The following is a 20,261-nucleotide window of genomic DNA, read 5'->3' on the forward strand; positions in this document are numbered from 1 at the left end:
CAGTTACTTATATTTTGTATTTTAAATACGTAATCCCATTACAAGTATTCCGTTACTCCCAACCCTGCTCACTGTAAACGTGGTTTTGGCTGTTTTTTAAAGAAAAGTAAGGATGAGGCTGAAGTCATTTTTGTGGTAATCGACATTATGCCACAAATTCTGTAGATTGAGCATTATGCCACAAATTCTGTAGATTGAGCTTAACTTGTGTTGAACCTGGAATATTCCTTTAAACCACATTTGTATCCCTGTTCTCTCATCCAACTTGGTAAATTACAGGAACATCGTTGAGATGCCTTTACTGATAAATGTACCACATGTGCTGTTCTCTCATACCATCAGTATGAAAATGTAAAGGTAATTAAACAACTTTTCATTACGTGAAATAGCCAGAGCAAATTGTACCAGTCTTTTCAAAAAGGTTGTGTTCAAACATGACCTCTAACCTGAAAAAATGCAGTTAATTTTCTGGTAAAGGCTGTGTGAAAGGGGCTAATGTGTGAAGGTAAACGTGTGGCATTTTGTTTAAAGAAATATAGCATAAGCATCCTTTGCAAACCATGTTCAAAATGAAGATAAAATGTATTTGCGGACACCAGATAGAATAGAATCCTTTATTTTGGTCACACAGTTTGTTGCATATATACAGTGAAATTTATTAGTTTTCACATATCCCAGCTAAGCTGGAGTCAGAGTGCAGGGTCAGCCATGATACAGCACCCCTGGAGCAGATAGGGTTAAGGGCCTTGCTCAAGGGCCCAACAGTGGCATCTTGGTGGTGCTGGGGCTTGAACCCCCAACCTTCTGGTCAGTAACCGTGAGCCTCAACCACTGAGCCACCAATAACCTACACTTGTGGTTATTCTGCTAGGACAATTCACATTGTAAATGTAAAAATGCCTTAGAAAAGTAAAGGTAGACCTGGAAAAAATTAAATCGCAAGCAAGATTTGTTTTACAACATAATAATATATATATATAAAAAATATATATATATATATATATATATATATATATATATATATATATATATATATATATATATTTTTTTTAACTTAAATCTAATACAATTAAATTCATACAATTTAAATGTGACATAAGTGTCTAAATAGTTTGGAGGAAAAAACAATTCTGTTCAGGTCGTCATTTCACGTGAAGAAAATGTATGCAGGCCGAGCTCCAAAAGGGGGCGGGAGCACATGTTACATATTCCCAACGGGGTGTTTAAATTTCGCCCTCTTTTAGAGTTGGTCCAATCCCCTTCTGACGTAACTCCTCCCCCTCTTTGGGGTTTCCGCTCCCGTTTGGAGAACTCTGGGCTACTTACGTGGTTCACTAGGTTTTGACATGTCTTTCTTTCACGTTTTCATATCAACACTAGAGAGCGCTAGTGTTCAAAAAGTTTTGCATAGTTTTCCTTACCTCTTAAATGTTTTTTTTTATTTTTATTTTTTTTTTAACTCTGTTCAGAGTTAGAGTGCAAATTATTAGGCTATATATATATTATATATATATATATATAGAGAGAGAGAGAGAGAGAGAGAGAGAGAGAGAGAAAATCACTTTTACAACAAGAAAAATACATTAAGCCATATTTACAGAGTGCTTTACTTAAAACATGCTACACTGCTATATGATATAGTGATAGTGATGATTACCATATTCATATACCACGATAAGTCCAAAAGACATGGTATTAACAGTTTAGCGAATACATGAAGACATGCAAAACAAATGTTAACATACGTCATGGCGTACACAATTATTCTTTCATATTTAAATGTTATTTCCTATTACTAAATAGGATATTACTTTTTTTTTTTTTAGGATTATGACTAACAATCAGGAATAATAATAGATATGTGTGAGGAGGCGTGGATTACCTTAATTAATTCACTCTTATGTCCAATCACCGTTAAAGTGGGAGGTGTTCAACCGATCAAGGCACTTGCCCGGGCACGAAGACCGTAACTCGGTCTGAAATTGATCGCAGAGTGATGACAATTTCAACGCAGACCAAATTAGAAGAGAAATAACTCACTTTCACCTCTGTCGTTTTGTGAACTGGACCAATTTTACTTGCAGAAATAAAACAAGGCGCAATTGCAGACCATGCGCCCTGTGTAAACAGTTGGGCAAAGACGGACAGTTCTAAAACGCATTTGACAGCTCGCCAACGGGACATTGGAGTGGATATGTGAAGAAATGGATATGCATCCTCTTCAGCTGATCAAGATGCGATCTGACATCGTCACCTTCCTCATCCTCACTGCTGTGATTGTTCCCCAGTGCGCCTCGCAGTCAGGTGAGTGTCCAAGTCCCATGCGTAAAAGTGCTTATCCATCCGTCACATCACATTTAATGGATCAATGTGTGTTCTGGTGATGCATGCACTTTACATAACTGAACATATCCCAATGTCTTCTGGATTAGGGTTTATTGAACGTCTGTTCTCACTCAGGTTGAGCAAATACTCGTGCAACAAACTCCAAGTGCCCTAATGGCATCCGTGCTTTTACCCATTGAAAACCTATGCAATACATTCTGCTGCTTTTGTATACTGTATGGTTGCTACTGAATCATTATAATTCAAAATATACCACAGCAGTCATCATATATGTTTCCTTAGGGAAGACTGACATCAGAAATCCATGATTGTCAAAATCATTGATCCAAATTCAAGTGTTTCACCATTGCGCATTTTGCACATTATTGCATACCTAAATGCGAACATGTTTAAGTCTTTATCTCAATACACGGTCTTGTATCTTTACTGTTATTTTAAGCATGAATGAGCGGAGTGAGTTGTGTCTTTTCCTCTCCACAAGATGGTGGCAGTCAACCGAGAAACAGCAGGACAGTCGATGCGCGGAGCCTCGCGTTTTTACGCATCTGTCCTCATGGTGGATAGTGATTGTGGAATCGCTCTGAACCTTATTGAATTAACACTTTATTTATTCATCTAATTATTTTTCATGCGCAGTTCGAGTCTGGCGGGGTTATTCAAAGTTATCTTTGCTTAAAAAAAACAAAGTATAGGCCTACGACCACAGGAAAACTATTATTAATAGTGAATATCAACATCAAAACCTGCCGACTATAGAGATAAAATAAATGTACACATGTGAGAATACTTGATACTTAATTTGAATTTATATTGTTGTTATTATATGGTTCTATTTTGAAACTTCTCCTCCAAGTATTTAAATGATCAATACTTACAGGTATTTTATAAACTATAACACTATTTTATTCTTAATAAATGTCTCATATTTTCTCTCTTCATAAAAACATCTGACAACCTTCATGAGAGTTTACCAATGTCAGATGTAATAAAAGGTTAGCCTATATCTAGGAACCTTGCTGTCACAGATGCTTCCATACAGCACAAGTCCCCAGCCATTCAAAGGGTACTCATAAACTCTTTAAAAAACAAGTTTGAACTGTTAGATTAATAATTTAATAATAAACAAATGAGAGGGCCCATTGGCGGTCTCCTCTCAAGGTTACTGCACTTCCAAAATATCCACACATGGAATATTTATGAGCTAATTCGAAAGCTGGTTCCAAACAATCTGAGTCGAGCAGACTCTATTGTGCATAAAATACCTTTTTTTTAAACACTGGCATCGTTGTTGCTTGAGCTAATTTCAAAAAGTTACAGAAGATTGCAGATTTGTTCTGCATTCGTTTTCCATTGTTTTGCAAGCTTATGTTTAAGGAAAATTATATTTTATAACTTGTCCTTTAAATGCTTCTCATTTATGCATTATCTCACACCTCGGTTGAGAGCCATATGGTACTGTGTTTGAACTGAGCTTCCATCTGACATTTAAGTTTGATAGAAAAATTGCTGGTCGACCTGAGAATATGATCAAATTATGAATCATCTTCAACCCAAAATTAAGTTTGGTAGGAGAGTTCATGCGAGCTGGGGGAGTAAGAATATTTCCTATTAATTAATCTCATCACTGCTCTTATGTCTAGACATGAACTTTTCAGTGAACAAGTTACATGCTATCGAAGTACTTGATAAGATGTCTCATTGGTGATACACACTTTCTATCTTAAACCAAAGCATTCTCTTTAGATTTAATTCAGTAATTGTTCACACTTCTGGTAGTTTGATTATAGTGTCAAGATGTTGTTTACACTGCAACTTTTGCTTTCGTGATGATTACATTTTAAACAAGCATAAAACTCATAACATAGGCATGAAATGGGACAAAAGCAGTATACAGTATGTTGAGATAAATGAAGCAATGTTCCGGGTTCAAGTTAAGCTTTATCGGCAGAATGTTGATTAGCACAGATAAAAACACCTTCCTCAGTTAAACAAGCAAAAACACACTAACAATTAAAGTCTATGAGCCAAGACATTGTGGAAGCTTTAAAAGGTGCTTGTGAAGTTTGTATTGCTTTTATTAATTTGTCCTCTCCAAAATTTTGTTTTATGAGTTTTGGGGATTTTTTTCTTTGTAGATAGTACCTTCTTGTTAGCTAAGTAGTGATTTTATCATTCTAGTCTCATGTTAACACATATAAGGTTTAAAACTCGCGGTGATACTTGCTAAATCGTGTTTTTTTTTTACATTTATCCCACTCCAAGTCCTTGCCCCTTCGGCATCCATTGTAAGGGAATTTCAGTAATACTTTTGACTCAGCCCAGGGATTAGTCAAATGTATTTTCTTCTTAACTTGAATTGAACCTAAAACATTCCTTCAGAACTTCTTTTTCTTTCTTTTTTCATGAAGAACAATAAGATTGAACTTGAACTTGTTGTGGCCTCTAATTTCGTAGACAATATTCACCTCTCTTTTCATGGGCGTTTGAATGTGGTGCCATTTTGGCCCTCAGCCCATGTGTCCAAAGAGTTAGGAAACATATTTTTCTATTCAGCTGAGCTCATGCTGTGCTCAGTCTCTCAGCCAAAGCAAATGGTTGACTGCTATTTTCACATCCTTTAATCTCTCTGGCACTTGAATGACATCTTTGACTTCCTGAATCTCGGTTGCGAAGTAAACCAATAAAGCTTGCTGTAATCCACAGACTCACCATTTTTTATAAGGGAAGGCAGAAAGGCAAAGAAAGCTGAGTAGATTTTCTTTTCAGTGGATGTAAGGTTTGTATCTATACCACTTGTAATTCCTCTCAGAAAACAAATGCCCGTGGGCCTTTTCTGTATGACAGGGTTGCCAATACCCCACCACTCCTCCCCTCTTGGAATCTTTCAGGCTTGCTTTCACCCTCCCTCTGCTTTCACCATCTTATCCCAGCCACCTGGCAGTGTGCCCTCACAATCAGCTGTAATTTCAGGCCTCTGCTCATTCTGTGTGCAATGGAGTCATGCATTTTTATTGAGATTTAGCTGCAAGCGCTTGATTGTTGGTTATACAGGTGTTTAAGCACAATAAGTAGGTTTATCATTGTCTTGCCTAGCATCGGAAATCAGACAACCTGTTGGGAATTTCTAAACAGATATAATGTATGCCGCATTGCCCTTGTGGTGTAATGGCACTGTAATACCAGAAGTATTCTTCAATGGAATTATTTAGCTGAGTTACAAAATGCTTCATAGTTAATGCACTACTAATCCTTACATTGAAACTCTACTTTAAATGATTCCATTTTGAAGATGGAGAGTGGTGTTTGCATGTGCAAAACTTGCTGCCATGATGCTAGTGTGTTGTGGGTGGTTGGTCGGGCATTGCTATGTGGTTGCTTAGGTATGATTAATGTTGCTATGGCGTTGCTATCTGGATTCTTGTAGCCCCCGAGACAAAAGAGGGATGATATATTTATGTGACCTCTTTTGTAAATGTAAGTTTATGGATATGTATTTATTTTTGTCTGTTTTTCCATCTAGCAATCATAAGTCTGATCAATTAAAAATGTAATAGAGCATCCCTGTACGATTGGAGATATTTATGTCCATGGTTACCAGAACCTTGCTTTGTGGTTGCTAGGGTGTTTTGAATGGTTTCTAGGGCATAGCTAGTTGGTTACTGGGTCATTGATGTAGTGCTTATTATTTGTCCGGATCTTTTAAGTTGTTAAAAAATACAGTACATTAAAAATGCATTTAGCATAAAACAAAATGTAATACTCTACTATGATAAACATGCTTTCAATACCTGAGTTCAAAGTCATTTTAATTTACTAGATTTTTCTGGGGCTTAAAAGAAAAGATAACCACAAATATAAATTTTTCTCATAATTTACTCATCCTCATGCCATTTCAGATGTGTATGACTTTCTTTCTTCTGCTGATCACAAATTTAGATATTTTGAAGAATATGTCAGTTCTGTCCATCCATGTAATGCAAGTGAAAGGAGACCAACATTTTTAAGCTCAAAAAAGCCTTAAAAGGCTGCATTAAAGGAATCAATTTGACTCCAGTGGTTTAATCCACGTCTTCAGATGTGATGTGTATGTGAGAATCAGATCAATATTTAAGTCCTTTTACACAATTAATCTCCACTTTCATTTTCACATTATTTTTCTTTTGTTTTTGGTGATTTAAATTCTTCGTGCATTTCGCCATCTACTGGGCAATGAGGAGAATTGATAGTAAATAAGGACTTAAATATAGGGGTGGCTGTGGCTCAGGTGGTAGAGCGGTTGGCCACTAATCACAGGGTTGGTGTTTCGATTCCTGGCCCACACGACTCCACATGCCGAAGTGTCCTTTGGCAAGACACTGAACCCCAAGTTGCTCCCAATGGCAGACTAGCGCCTTGCATGGCAGCTCTGCCGTCATTGGTGTATGAATGTGTGTGTGAATGGGTGAATGAGTCACAGTGTAAAGCGCTTTGAATACCGTTAAGGTTAAAAAGGCACTATATAAGTGCAGACCATTTACCAAATATTGATCGGTTTCCCAACTACATATATTATTGCTTCTAAAGATATGAATGTATTCACTGGAGTCATATGGATTCATATTTGTATATGCTATATTTTCAGCTTTAAAATGTTGGTACCCAGTCAGTTGCATTGTATGGACCTACACAGCTGAGACATTCTTCTAAAAACCTTTGTCTGTGTTCTGCAGAACAGAGAAAGTCATACACATCTGGGATGGCATGAGGTTGAGTAAATCATTTATTTTAAAGGGTGAACCTTTAAAGTAAAAAAGGGTTGTAACCATCTGGAGACAGAAAAAAAGCTGACCTTCTTGAAAAATAAATGTTTGGAAAATAAAATCTTCAATTATTATTATAATAATTTTTTTAAAGAAGTGAAAATTTTTGATTAACGTTATTAATGTTATTATTAAAATTGTATTTATTTTTGTCCGTCAAATCAAATTCAGGTGGTGTAACCAACATGCAGGTAGCCCATTGTTGTCAATTAAAAAGAAATCCAAAAAGAGAAAATCCTGTTATAACTTTGTGTAAGGTTGTTTTTTTTTTTTTTTAAATATCTAATATTTTGAAATTTTTATGAAAAGGCACATTTTGTTCAGGTCAAGTGGAGTAACCCTAAAAAAAAACCGACTCAAAATATTGTATTTGCAAAACAATATTTTCCGTACCTTTTTAAATTTATGATTGAGTAGACACAGAATTGTTTTTGAGTAAATATAGCAGAAAAGATTAACTGCTTTTTACATTGAATAGGTTAGTTTAAGCGTAAACCTTAAAATATTAAGTAAATTATTCATTGTTTTTAAACATGTTAAAATAACAATACAGCTTATAAGTACTACTGTATTTATGATCTTTATTCTCTTATGTTATTTGTTATCTTTAAAATGCATCATCATGTTATAATCCTAAAGTTGAAAACCTTGTTATATTTATTTGCTAATTTGAGTCAATTTCACTGATAAATAAACTAAGTAAAGTTTACTTAACGTTTGGAAGCTGTTGTTCTCAGCATGCATCAGGCTTGAATAATTCATGAGCTTGCATGGTATCACTGATTGATATGTTATATATACAAATTGTATTGTTGATTTTGGTTTTATATTGGGTAAATTTGTGTTTTGTGAATTCTGAAGTAAATTTTCTACTCAAAATTACCAATTATTGTTTTGGGCACGAAGTGCTGAGGTCTGCGTGCGCAGCTCCATGCTGTGATCCCTTGCCAGTAATGCAAGATGATGTTGTCTAATAGACTACATAGTATGCATTAAGTTTCCCAGTGAAAGGCTTCCTTATGCCATGGTACACGATTAAGCGTGTGTTAATAATGAAACTCAAAATGTGGAATGCTCCAGTAAAATGTTTGTTTAGTTTATTTTTAACAGTGTGCATTAGATTTGTAAGTAACATTTACTGAAATGTTTAAGTTACATTTACTTGCTCAATTCAATCAATATATGTCATGAAATTAAGTAGATTTGTATTATATACCATTAAAATTACTTAGAAAAACTGTATGCAAAACTTGAGTGATACAAATTAAGTACAGTTTACTGGTCATTTTTTCAGTGTACACATGCATGCATTCAAGGTGCAAGGAAATTATTTTAATACCTGTTACTTGCTGGTTACACCACTTCACATTTATAAAGCCAGTTAAAAGCATCTTTTTTTAAATGCTTTTAAAATGTTTTCAAAAATGTATGAAACCAACATGGACACAAATATACATTTCAAAGAATTTGATACTATGTGTGTTTTATATTAGATTTATACAAGATATACATTTTATAATCTCGGACAACCACAAGTATGCGCAATAATTATATGATGCTTGCCAGAGAAATCACCTTAGCCTATGTCCAAGCCATAATGGTTATTGCAATATAGTTTGGAGAAAAAAGAATTGAGAGTGAAAAAGTGGAAAGACACATTATTGTTTATCTCAGCTGCCCAGGTGAGGTGGTTTATTTTGTAATTTATTTGTGTGTATTTCACTCTTTATGGCCTTGGGTTTCTCACCCTGTAACAATATCACTGCTGTTTCCATGACCTTGATTTGCAGTTTCTTCAAAACCGAGAGACCATCATGTCCCATCTTTATGTTCTCAGAGGAAAGCTGATGTACATTTCCACTTGGTTCAGTCCCAAGTGGTATATAGCGCTCTCTAATTCAAGACGAGCATGACTATAATTTAAAGCGACAACGTAAAAAAGCCGAGAACAATAAAGCAAGTCAAAGCCAGACGTCACTATTTTTAATTTGATAAGCAGGCAATCACAGTGAGAGATCATTTGTTATGATGGCGTTCCCATAGATAATTATTAGGCTCTCAAGTCATCAATTAAAAGTTTCCTCTGTCATACAATGTTTGACCACACTTTTACAGTTTTGAATGTAAAAAAATCATTAGCCAGGATAAATAAATGTAAAAACTAGGGGTGAAAAAAGATTCTGTTGTACAATGATTTTTATTTTATTTAAATCAGTCAAAATGAAAGGCAGTACCAAGGGATTACTACTATGATGTATATATACTTTTGAATTTAAATTTAAAAATTAAAAAGATTTTCACGTTGCGGTAATGAGAATATCAAAATAGACAATCTATTACTTAATGAGCATTGGAGAGGGGTAAAATTTGTGTAAAAGTTATGCAAATTTAAAAAGTCTTAATGGCCCTATAATTTTTTTAATTTTCTATGTGCTAAATATAATTATTTGTTTCTTTTGATTTTGGATTAAAATAGGGTGAGAAATGATTTTGCTGAAAAATTCTAAGATTTTTTTTAATGAAATATTACATAATGTGATCATCTCTATTTTTGCATAAAACAGCAAATTAAATACTTTAGAAATGATTATCTCTTATTGTAGGTAACTTGATGGACTAAAACCAAAATATACAATTATTCAAAACAAATTCTTTGTTGTTATTTACTTGTATTGTATGGACCGACAGAGCTGAGATATTCTTTTAAAAATCTTTGTGTTCTGCTGAAGAAAGTTTTACACATCTGGAATTGCTTGAGGGTGAGGATGAGAGCATTTTCATTTTTGGGTGAACTTCCGAAGTGTAAGCAGAATAGCAAAATCTCTATTAGTTGTCACCAGGGGCGATTCTAGGATTTCAATCTTAGCAGGGCTCAGCCCCCAATGACACTATTAGATGTGCACATTTAATGTATTCCACTCTTTAGCAAAGATGTTTTTTTTTTTTGTTTTTTTTTACATCATTCAAGATAGCCTGCTAATATGCATTCAAAATATTTTCATTTTCTATAATAAACAAACTTGTAAAGTTATTAAAACATTCTTAAACCGTTTAGAGAACTATTCAAATAATCATATTTTTATTTGACATTTATTAACAAATTAAAATAAAGTTTATTATAGAAAATCAATAATTTCACACCAACTGTAGATTAAACTCATCCCAAACCCCACAAAAAGTATTATTATTATTATTATAAATATCACATTTAGCTTTTGTGATATTTTTAGTGGAGTGAATTCATTCCAGATATTTTTTTTCCTGTCAAAAACTCGTGACTCGAGTCTTTTGAATTCGTTCAAAAGAGAAAATCACTCCACAAAAATATTTTAATTTCAGTAGAATAACCCTGGGAAAATAAGGTTTATACTTATATATATATATAAATCAGAGATTTATATATATATAACTAATCAGAGATTAGTTCAGATTTGTTCACTTATTCGTTCAGGTAACCATTTTTGCAGATCACACTTTTTTGCCATTAAGTGGTGTTCACGACTGAAACTAAGTCAAATTATACTACAAATCAGCGTGTCTACTTAGAGACTTTATCAGTGTTTAAATATCATAAGTGTTTTCCCTGCAAATGACAAGGAAGCATTTCATTTTGTGGACTGCTGTGCATGACCATCAAGGAATATACAAAAAAGATGACATAGCATAAAAATAATTAAAGGTTTTTGTTATGTCGTGATGTTATTGTAATGTCATTAGTCACATTTGCTCTTAATTAATCCAGCCCATTTCTCTCCTTGTTAAAGGAGATTACTGAACTAAATGTACAACATGACTCCTCTCATTTAATCAGTCATAATAAGACGCTGATCCTTGCTCATTCATGAATTTAATGAGTAAATGGGGCGTATTCGTTTAGGTGGGTTAAACCAATTATATGCTCCTTCACAGCCCACACGCCAGTGCTATAGGCTCACACTACTGTTAGTCTTTACAGGCAAGAAAAGCAACCAAAGCGCCGCACGCTTCAAACAAGTGCAGCTTTGGAGTTGCAGCTGTTTAAAACATTTAAGTGCTGATTGTAAAGTCTGATATTTAGAGGGGCTGAGATGAATTTTAGGGGGGCTGAAGCCCTCCTAAAAAGGGTCTAGTAATGCCTATGGTTGTCACATTTCTACCGTTGCACCTTTTGAATATTAAAATAGTCTGTTCCTCACACAAATCTATCGTATGCCTTCAGAAGACGAATCATTACTTACTTTCGTTGTATGAAAAAGAGATGTGTGAATATTGTTCCAAACATCTCAATTTGTGTTCCATGGTGAAGAGAAAGTCTTACAGGTTTGGAATGACAGAAGTGTGAGTAAATTATGACATAATTGCCATTTTTGGGTAAACTAACACTCCCATATTTACATATGTAAAATAAAGTCCCTTTGTTCTTACTTTAATAATTCATGCTGGGATAGCAAAATATCCTTTGGGGAAAGGTAAAACAATGGCGGATCGGTTACAAAAGGAGAAACAGAGGGTGCAAGAGCATGAAAGACTAATTTTAGCTGTCAAGTTCAGGAGTCTGTGTGAGGCTGAGTTGACAGGGCAATGGTTGGTTCTCCCCGAGTACAGTGGCACCATCGTAACTTCCACAAGCCCTAGTCAGGCCAATTAATCATGTTGTCTCTGAGGAAATGGTGTGTGTGGGTGTGCGCATCAGGTTGTGTAAAGTATAAGAGAGAGAAAGAGAGTCATTTTTTAATAACTTATGATGTGAATAGAATAAAAAAAAAATAAATAAATAAACCTTTTCAACAGTATTTGAATAATAATTAGATTTTTAGATATTTCAGAAGAAAATTTGACCATGCAAAATTCACCACCACAGTGTTAGGGGGTTGTGGGTTGTCTGGCCGTTGCAACTCAATTTCAGTATTTTAGCAAGTTGCTGTGTGGTAACTTGGGTATCACCAGGGTATTTAAGTGTGTTCTGGATGGTTGCTTATTGGCCCTTGAGAATGAACCCCAATGTGCTTCTGTATACTTTTTCCCTAGATATCGCTCTGGTCCCTCCAACTCTTTAAGTCTATGGGATTTTTTCTAGACTGGTCACACTGTGAAAAGTTTTGCTATCTGTGCTTACCGAAATTTAAATCACTGCCCAAGTGGCCGAAGCTGGAATTGTTATTGTAAGTATTTGTACGTGTGAGCTTCATGGTGAAATGTCCACAGAGTGGTGCCAAAAGTGAATTGTATTTTTAGTATCAAATGATGTAATAAAGTCAACACGAATACAGTTTTATTAACTCTATTTACTAACCCAACCCCAACCCTAAACCTAACCATCAGTGGAGTGAAAATGTATTTTAAAGCGAAAACATAGCCTTGAAATTGTGCTCATAATTATTTATGCAAATGCAATTACTTTCTGGTTTCCACGGGATAAAAACCTGTGTGTCTGAGGTCACTTGCGCAATGATGTCTGATGAGGGATGGAGCTAAACATTCAGGGACAAATTCACTAAACAGTTGCCCAATTACCGTCGACAGAGACTGTTTTAAGAGATTTATTAAAATGAGACGTTCGTGTAAATTTTCTAGTGATCATAGCGGCAGCAAATGTATTCATATTACGTTTTTTAAAATTTGATTTAGTCGTGTGTAAGTACCTTGAGTTACCAGTCTGAAATGTATACTTATCGGAATCTTTCAGCTATTCTCTTGGTGCATTTCTTTGCAAACTGCAGTAAACAAAGTTGATGGAAATTAAGTTATCAGCGGAATCCCCTTCTCAAACTTTGATTAGCATGCTTGTTTTGTTCCCTTAATAATATATGGGTTAGTTTTAACCTTAGTTGTTTATTTTAGTTATAATTTTAACCAGTTGGTGGGTAAATACTGAGATATAGGGGCAAGCTACTCCAAACACTAATACAACTTGTAATACTGGGCTTTTTAAAAAAGATCCTGGCTTGCATATGCACTTTCTTAGAAGAGGAATGATTGGAATTATATGTGGCTGTTGGACTGCAGGGACACTCTATTATAAATAATATTAGTTTTACACTTCCACATACCTGACCCCAGCAAAGGGAGCTTTCATATCCATGCAGTTTATGGTTGGAGGTGTCTGAACTGCTTTGGAGTTTGGAGGCCTATTTCAATACTTATTCTAAAACATGTGTGCAATGCAGAGTAGATTACTGAAGACACCAGATAAAAAGGATATGCATGTTTGTCACTTGTCAAAGATAAGTATAAATAAAACAAATTTGTAATATACTCTCATATATACCCTCATGTCATTCCAAAACCATTTGACTTTCTCATGCGGAACACAAAAGGAAACATTTTAATGAAAACATCCTGGTTACTTCCGTAACCTACGTTTCCTGATGGAGGGAACAAGACGTTATGTCGATGTAGTGACAGTAGGGGTCACTCTTGGGAGCCCGAGACACCTCTGATCTTTGATAAATGGCCAATGTGAATTAGCGAGTGGTATTTGCATGCTACTCCCCCGGACATATGGGTATAAAGGAGCTGGCGTGCATACCACTCATTCAGGTTTTGTGCTGAGGAGCCGAGAATAACGTCCCGGCCATTCAGCGGTTAGTTCAGCATTGTGGCTGGAGGGACACAACGTCTCATTCCCTCCATCAGGGAACGGAGGTTACGGAAGTAACCAGGACACTAGGGGTCCCCTACAAAAATGCCTCAACTAGCTGAACTGTGTTACATGGAATCTTGGGCATGTAGACCGGTCGCGGTCACAGGATCACAAGAGAGTAGCCGGGACCGAACTCCAGGCACATTTCGCTGACAGAGAACGCTTGAAGGTCCCCTACCCTCTTGATGGAGGTGAGCGCTGTCAGGAGGGCAGTCTTCAGAGATAGTGCCTTAAGCTCTGCTGACTGTAAGGGCTCAAAGGGAGCCCCTCGTTTGCCTTGCAGGACAACAGAGATTTCCCACGAGGGAACGAGGTGCGGTCTAGAGGGGTTCAACCTCCTGGCACCTCTCAGGAACCTGATGATCAAGTCATGCTTTCCTAAGGACTTACCGCCCACTGTGTCGTGGTGTGCAGCTATAGCGGCCACGTACAACTTCAAGGGACAGCCGTCCCTCCAACCTCTCCTGCAGAAAGGAAAGCACTGACCTTGCAAGCAGACTCACTGGGGGAAATGCATATTTGTGTTGTCCAGGTGGCCAGCTGTGTGCCAGTGCTTCTATACCGGTCAGGGCAGTGGGAAGATTCTGGGGAGGCAAACAGGTCAACCTGTGCCTGCCCATATCAACTCAAGATCAGCTGGACCACCTGAAGTTGGAGTCTCCACTCTCCCTTGTGGGTGACCTGCCGTGACACTGTGGTGTTGAGGTCGCCTGGGATGTGAGTGTCTCGCAGCGACTTGAGGTGCTGCTCACTCCAGAGGATGAGACAGCAGGCGCGTTGTGACATGTGAGGGGAGAGTAAACTACCTTGGCAGTTAATATATGCTTCCGTTGCCTTGTTGTCTGTTCAAGCAAGCACATGCTTACCCTGGATCAACGGCCGGAACCTCCGCAGGGCGAGCAGTATTGCCAACAACTTGAGGCAGTTCATATGCCAACATAGCTATGGGCCCATCCAGGAGCCGGCAGCTGCATGTCCGTTGAATACAGCGCCCTAGTCTGGCTTAGAGGCGTCGGTCGTAACCACGACACGCCTGGAGACCTGTTCTAGGGGAACACCTGCCCGTAGAAATGCAAGGTCGTTCCAAGGGCTGAAAAGGCGGCGACAGATCGGCGTGATGGCCACACGATGTGTCCCGTGGCGCCATGCCCATCTTGGGACTCGAGTTTGGAGCCAGTGCTGAAGTGGTCTCATATGCATCAACCCGATTGGTGTGGCTACCGCTGAGGATGCCATATGCCCCAGGAGCCTCTGATGTAGTTTCAGTGGAACTGCTGTCTTCTCTCTGAACGCCTTCAAACAGGTCAGCACCGACTGGGCAAGCTCGTTCGTGAGGTGTGCCGTCATCGAGACCAACTAAAGACCAAGAAAAGAGCTCTGAACATGGAGGAGCTTGCTATTTTCCCAGTTAACCCGAAACCCTAGCCGGCTGAGGTGCGAGAGCACCAGGTCCCTGTGCACACACAACACATGAGCTAAGATTAGCCAGTCATTGAGATAGTTGAGGATGCAAATGCCCACTTCCCTTAGCTGGGCAAGAGCTGCCTCTGTGACCTTCGTGAAGAAGCAAGGGACAAGGACAGGCCAAAAAGGAGGTCTTTGTACTGGTACACCCATCCCTCAAATGCGAATATGAAACAACTTGAAATTTAGGCAAAGCAATTTTTCAGTTCAAATTTGGATTTCTGTTGCATGTTAATGAGAGCGTGAAAAAGGTTGATTACAGTGGCACGAGTTCACACAAGAACTTGCACTGTGTTTATGTTTTCCAGGTTAGTGGCATCAAATCTTTTACAGATATTCCGAATTTTGTTTGAGGCTTATGGAGTTGAGTAAATTAGATAATTTAAAATAAAAATGAATGTTCCTCTTCTTCCTTAACTTAATTTGGCAGTAATATAGAATAACGTTATTTCCTCTCATTTCTGATTCTTCAACAGCCAATTGCTGACCAATACTATTTTTGCTGTATCAAATAGGGGTTGCACGACCAATGACTTTTAGTAGTCAACTAGTTAAATTTGACTAGTCATGACATCATTCCACCCCCAAAACTTTGCACACCTGCAAGCACCATCCTCTTGCAGCCACAAAGTCAGATGTTTTCAGGCAAAAATGGGGATGCATTCTGTCATGTTGGTGAATTCCAACTTGTTGTGCTTTTTGAAACTGTCGCTGAATCCAGTTCTTGAAAGAGCGAACAGCATCCAAGTCAAATGGCCCAACACACAAAGTTGACACTTGAGATGCATTCCATTTTGTTAGTGGACCCCAATTTGAAGTACTTTTCACACTGTTGCCAAATCATGTTGTTGAAGAGGCAAACAACATCCAGGACAGCATAACACAAGTATTTTGATTATATTTATAGGATAATTTGCATATATTGCAGGTTACCAGAGCATTTATGTCATCTTTATCAGAGTAGCCTGTGCATTGTTCTCAACATTATCATTGTTGATGCTTTGCGCACGTGCAATACAGATACGGAGAATGCGTGAGATTTTTGTTGATACATTGATGCGTTGCGTTATTGAGCAGAGTGACATAGTAAACAAACACCAGCTCTGAAGTGCCTTCTGTTTGTATGTCTTTGAGTCTAACAGAACATCACATCCTATACTACACTGAGGCACCGGGCATCACACCTGCTGTATTTCATCTTAAAATCCACGATCCCGGTTCCGGGATTTAAAATTACGTCAGTAATAATGTACTTCCAATTTTAAATGTATGCGGAGGAGTTATGAGCTCATATCTGGTACCATTTGAAAGCTTAGAATGTCTACTTTCTTGAGATATGCATCACTTTAGCAATTGTTTTACACTAAGTAACTTATTTACAATAAATTACATAGTTCCACCCATCAAAAGTCGTGTCATAATTATGTGCGTTTTTGAATACATATGTCTCATATCGCTCAAATATGACGCACATGTACAAACCATGTATCAAATGAAAGCTCTCATTGCCAGTAAGAAGTTCCAATAAGTCTTTTTATTGAGGTATAATCACATATCTAATACACTTCGAATGAATCATGAAGTATACAATCAACATTTGTAAACATACAAGTGAAATTATTGAATATTTGCCGTGCTACTCACACTAGACAGCACAGTTAGCCACAAATGCTACATAATCCTTTACCTTAGGTTATTCTCTGCAAAATGAGCCGTTTTTCAGTGTTTTCTGTGGTTGTGTGCCCAAGCAATCCCTCGATATGTCACACGAGTGCAGAAACACCACAAAGTAATGTTATATGATATTCAACAATCCAGGAAAATATGTAAACATCCGATCCGGATAAAGCATATATTGCCGTAAAGCTTAGACCCTCCGCTTTCCGGCAATGTCTCTCAAGATCAGATAGACCAATCAGGGGCTGTGATATTGCATCCAGACTGTGAAGTGATCACTGGGTAGGTTACGTGCCCAAAACACACAGACGCTGCCTCACCAGACACCAGAGCGCATATTTACCACTTTCAACAGTGTTTTATGTAATGACAAAGGGTTTTCTGTAAAATTACACTGGGATTTTGCATTTATAGCACTGTATATGGGTATGGGGAGACTTTAGATTTGGGTAGGCGGAAAGTACACCAAAAAAAGGTAATATTCCTCCCTTCAAATAAATTGAAATAGATATTAAATAAAACATGATACAGACAAAATTCCTTTTTCAGGTATTTGCTGACATCTAGTGGAAACAGCCAAAACTGTCTGCTTGCTGCTAGGGTTTACAGGGCTTGAGTTATATACACTTTCAAAAATGAATTTATATAAAAAAAAATCAAAAAGCGCCTCTTTTTTTAGGAGGGTTATTACTGATCAGAAAACATATATTTAATTTTTTTAAATTTTTAGCAGTGTTTTATGCAACTTCAAAGGGTTTCCTGTAAAATGACACCAAAACTGTGTATTTAGGCCAAAGTATGTGGGAATGGGAAGCTTTTTAATTTGGGTAGGCCAAATCCAGGCGGAAATCACCAAAAATGGCAAGGATCCGATACGTTTTATAAATCATGTGGTCAGCGACTAGTTGACTTAAGAATGACGGTAGCCTGTGCCTAGTTTCAACTATTTCAGATGAATCCACCAATAAACGGCACAATAAACGAAGAAAACTTTGCCTTTCATTCCGCTTAATTTTCTTTATGTTTCTTGTCCAGAATAAGCTGTAAACTGGACCATACTGTGTACTGATAGTCAGAAGTCTGGCTGTGTAAAACAAACTATTGTAGTAAAATGAAAATCTACCTTATCTCATTTTTGTACAAAGATATAATCATGTACTATTCTAAAATCAGCCCTTTCTACAAACAGCACTTTCCTTAATATTGTTTCATCTGCCCTTGGGTTGTATAATCTCATATTTTTTTCACCTTAACTTTCTTGGTAACTCCATTGTAATGATATCTCAGGCGAATTAGATTTGTTTAAAAATGTGTTCCCTCACAACAGGAGGCATTTAAAAATGCCTGATCCCATTTGTGTCTCTTTGATGTTAAATGCAAGACTGACTGTTTGATGTAGTTCCTGATAGAGTTCATGGCATTTCCAGTTAAAGAAAAAGATTGTAAGTATGCTGTATCCTACAGTGGATTGAGACTGATGTAAATCTAAGCACAGTTTGAGAGACATTGTTGAGATTGCTTCTGAAACTCTAGAGGAGACACATACTGTATAGACACATATGAAACTCAGAGGAGTCTTTTTCTCAGGGAAAATTATGAGAAGCAGTAAAAATCTCCATTTTCTCTACTTTTAAATCCATTGTTTTGTATTAAAGAAATCATTAAGATATTAAAGAAATCTGTAACGAGTTTCCACTGAGGAAGGAACGGAAACAGAAACAGGATTCAGGTAAGGTTGTTTTTAATTCACACACTAATTCACACACTACTACAACACACTAGCTTCTTGGCCTTCATGTCGGGCTCTCCCCTGGGCTCTGTTGCTGCTGCTTTTTATGCCGCTCCCCTCAAGCTACTGCAATTAGAGACAGGTGTTAGACATAATTTAGCTCAGGTGTGAGCGCCCTTACCGCTTTTCTCTCCCGGACGGGCGCTTGACCACGCCCCCGCTGCCACAAAATCTCATTGTGATTTTTCTCTCCTTTCGGGACTGTAACTCAGCTGAGACTTGTTGATGGGTTTCAGCCAACATACTGATTGCTCCACCTCTGAAACAGCTTTAATTTTCGGATACATAATCAAGCCATGCTATTTTTTGACCCCTAAAACCAACTCTCATAAATATTATTTACCCCACAATTATCAAGACTTTTTCTTATTGTGGGGTAAATATTCCTTGAATGTCCTGTTTCACTCAAAAACTCTTCCCATTATGGAGGTGACACAGGTTTCTATTTTAAAGGAATATTCCAGGTTCAATACAAGTTAAGCTCATTCGACAGCATTTAATGCTGATTACCAAAAAAAAAACATGTTTTACTTGCCCCTTGTTTATAACCAAAAGCAAAAACTTTGGTTACAGTGAGGCAGTTACAATGGAAGTGAATGAGGGGCAATTTTTGAACTTTTTCAAAAGAATATTCACAAGACATAAATAATATGTGTGCTAACATGATTTTTATGTGATAAAATCACTTACTAAACTTCTTTGTGTAAAGTTATGACCAATTTTACAACTTTGTTGCTTCATTGTCAACAAACCCTAAAATGACAGTAAAAATTTAGCGTCACTAAAAAAAAAATAATAAAAAAAAATAAATAGATGAGTTTTAACAGAGGAATTAATGTAAGTGTTTTTATAAAATTATAAGCTTCACATTTCTGCCTTTAACCCCTTCAAAAATGGGCTACATTCACTTCCTTTGTAAGTGCCCCACTGCAATTTTTGCTTTTTTTTAAAGAAAAGGCATTTTTGTAGTAATCAACATTATGCCACAAATTGTGTAGACTGAGCTTAATTTGTATTGAACCCGGAAAATTACTTTAAGCCATCTGAAGATTCAAGACACTTGAATCTTTCAAAATCAGGTTTAAATGCAGTATTTGATGGTGCATGTCGCAACAGTAACATTTCTATTGTGATATTGCATTGATTTGAATTTAAACTATTAATCGAAGATGAGAAATAAAATAAAAAAAGAGGCACAAACCAAAAGTGAAGGAAATAACATAACAAGTAGCCCTGAAATTGTTTCATGAATTAGTTAGAATTAGAACAATAAGGAGAGCGGTCTAATGTGGTGTGACAGTTCTCTCTGGTGGCAGTGTATGGAATGTCAAATCCTTATCTTTTAATGTTCTCAGCATTACTAATCATAAATACATTATTACTAATAAGAATTCCATTTACAGAGCTCTACAATTGAATTTTTACTAGTTCAAATTCCAATTAGAGAGCTCTCTAATTGAATCTTTACTTGTCATATGTTTCCATTGACTCCCATTCATTTGTAATTACAGAGCTCTCAAATTGAATTGTTCCTCATATAAATTTCTATTAGAGAGCTCTCTAA

At 36.8% G+C, this 20,261-nt stretch overlaps 1 protein-coding gene across 1 annotated transcript in view; it reads left to right on the top strand.

Annotated features, from left to right (window-relative positions):
- Positions 1–2,006: 2,006 nt before the first annotated feature.
- LOC127651416 (receptor tyrosine-protein kinase erbB-4-like) overlaps positions 2,007–20,261 on the top strand; it is a 364,872-nt gene continuing 346,617 nt past the window's right edge. The window contains exon 1 of the mRNA XM_052137221.1: positions 2,007–2,304. Coding sequence (XP_051993181.1) covers positions 2,205–2,304 — 100 coding nt within the window. The 5' untranslated portion in view covers positions 2,007–2,204. The remainder of the gene's footprint in view (positions 2,305–20,261) is intronic.

Source organism: Xyrauchen texanus, chromosome 11 (genome assembly GCF_025860055.1).
Source record: "Xyrauchen texanus isolate HMW12.3.18 chromosome 11, RBS_HiC_50CHRs, whole genome shotgun sequence".
Lineage (NCBI taxonomy): Eukaryota > Metazoa > Chordata > Actinopteri > Cypriniformes > Catostomidae > Xyrauchen > Xyrauchen texanus.